The 2002-nt window shown below is 36.0% G+C and overlaps 1 protein-coding gene across 2 annotated transcripts in view; it reads left to right on the forward strand.

Moving 5' to 3' along the window:
• The window catches only part of ube2l3b (ubiquitin-conjugating enzyme E2L 3b), a 45883-nt gene extending 43881 nt beyond the window's left edge, over positions 1-2002 (forward strand). For both annotated transcript variants that reach the window (XM_008402238.1, XM_017303186.1), the window contains exon 4: positions 1199-2002. In XM_008402238.1, coding sequence (XP_008400460.1) covers positions 1199-1353 — 155 coding nt within the window. In that variant the 3' untranslated portion in view covers positions 1354-2002. The remainder of the gene's footprint in view (positions 1-1198) is intronic.

The following is a 2002-nucleotide window of genomic DNA, read 5'->3' on the forward strand; positions in this document are numbered from 1 at the left end:
GTCCTTCTCTCACTCCGCACTCCACTGCTGTTCTGGTCCACAGTTTGATCACATCTCGTTTAGACTATTGTAATTCTCTACTTTTTGGTTTGCCACAGAAAACTCTGCGTAAATTACAATTGGTTCAAAATTCAGCTGCTCGTATCATTACACAGAGAGCTGCTCATACAGAGTATTAATAAGTTTAATCAGGAGCCGCAGCAGGAACACTTGCAGTAACTTTTGCAGTAATTTTTGCAGCAGAATGACCGTGATTTAGCTGACCTGCTAGCAGCTTGTTGCTCTGATGAATAAACAGCAATAAAGAAGAGAGAAATGGTGAAGCTGTGGCCAGCTTTCTGATGGAGTTGCAGTTTTGTGTCGACAGTGTGAAACAACGGAGCTACTTAATATTAGCTTGTGATGTGAATTTTACTTTTCCTTTGGATTAAAAAAAAAAGATTTAAAAATTCATGCGTGGCTTTAGGTTTACATCTTTCTACTGCATTATCTAAATCCAAAACCTTGCACATTTTTAAAAAAGTAACAGTTTGTAATTATATTTTTATGTATAGCGAAATAATCAAATGACCTGATTCTTTCTCCATTTCTGATGGTTGTTGAAAACATCAGCAGAGAGTTGACCACAGCGACACTGAGAAACAGAGCAGATAATGGAAAAGCTCACTACCTGCGGTAGAACCGAGCCACACATTAATCGGCTAGAGTGCCACTTGCCTTGTGTGATTTTCGGTGTGAGGATAAAATCGAACATACAAAAAACATTGATGTATTTTTTGAATGTCTCTTGAAATGAATAACGAAATGGGAAATGGTGTTTTTTTTATCCAATGTTTGATTCTCAAAAACAAAAAAAACAATTGAATCACGGATACTCTGACCCTGCAGCAGCAGAATGACAGAATGTTTTAGTGGTTTTGAATCCATGAGGTTTTTATATTGCGGTATACCTTGAAACTGGTAACTGAATCATCTGTAAATTTACTATATATTTCTGTAAAAAAAATTTTTTTTACATTTTTTACCAATTGGTATTGTATAAATAAACTGTTGAACTGAATTCATAAGATGATTGTTAATTTTTTTAAGGGGGTGAGGGGTCTGCATTTTGCTAGTACTTTTGTATTTGACAACAGTATCACCAGGTATCTTTAAAATGCGTTTGATTTTAAACTTGATTTTTTTGTTTCTTTTCCAGTAATTCAGTCCCTCATTGCACTGGTGAATGATCCTCAGCCAGAACATCCTCTGAGGGCAGACTTAGCAGAAGAGTACTCAAAGGACCGTAAAAAATTCTTGAAGAATGCTGAAGAATTTACAAAGAAACACGGAGAAAAAAGGCCCCTGGACTAAAAAGTGACAAGCACATAGCCGTTTCTTCTTCTTTTCTCCTTTTCTCTGCCTGACAGGTTATCTATCCTATTTGCTGTACCATACCTCTAACCACATTGCTTGTTCACTCTCTTCCACACCAAATACTGCACCACTCTGCAGGCCTGGAGCTGCCAATATGCAGGAGGGGTGTGATAGTGTCATGCATCTGTACCCATCCAGGATTGTCTGTTGATCAGACAGACTCCCTTCTCTCTTCTTTTTCTGTGGAAGATGATATGGTCTTTTTACTTTTAGTCTAAATGTAAAAGTAACTCTTAGGGGAAAATGATGCTCAGAATAAGTAAAGATGAAAAAATTCAGAGAAATGTATTCTTTTTCTTCCTGTTAAAAAACCCTTGATTATAGATCTATAGATTATAGATCTCTTGTATACATTTTTGATGAACTAAACTTTTCATTTTGTCCCAGGAAAACAGTCATTTTTTAAAAAATGAAATAAATGTGACAAAAGAAAGTTTGAGCTTGAACACTGAAAGTGTATTTACTGAAATGACAACTCACATTTTTTTAATGTACTGTAAACTTGCATCTGTTGGTGTCCACTATATAGACAGCCATCTGTTGTCAATGCACCGTTGCTACATTACAGGAAACTTTACAAGACAAA

Source organism: Poecilia reticulata, unplaced genomic scaffold, assembly GCF_000633615.1.
Source record: "Poecilia reticulata strain Guanapo unplaced genomic scaffold, Guppy_female_1.0+MT scaffold_196, whole genome shotgun sequence".
Taxonomy (NCBI): Eukaryota; Metazoa; Chordata; class Actinopteri; order Cyprinodontiformes; family Poeciliidae; genus Poecilia; species Poecilia reticulata.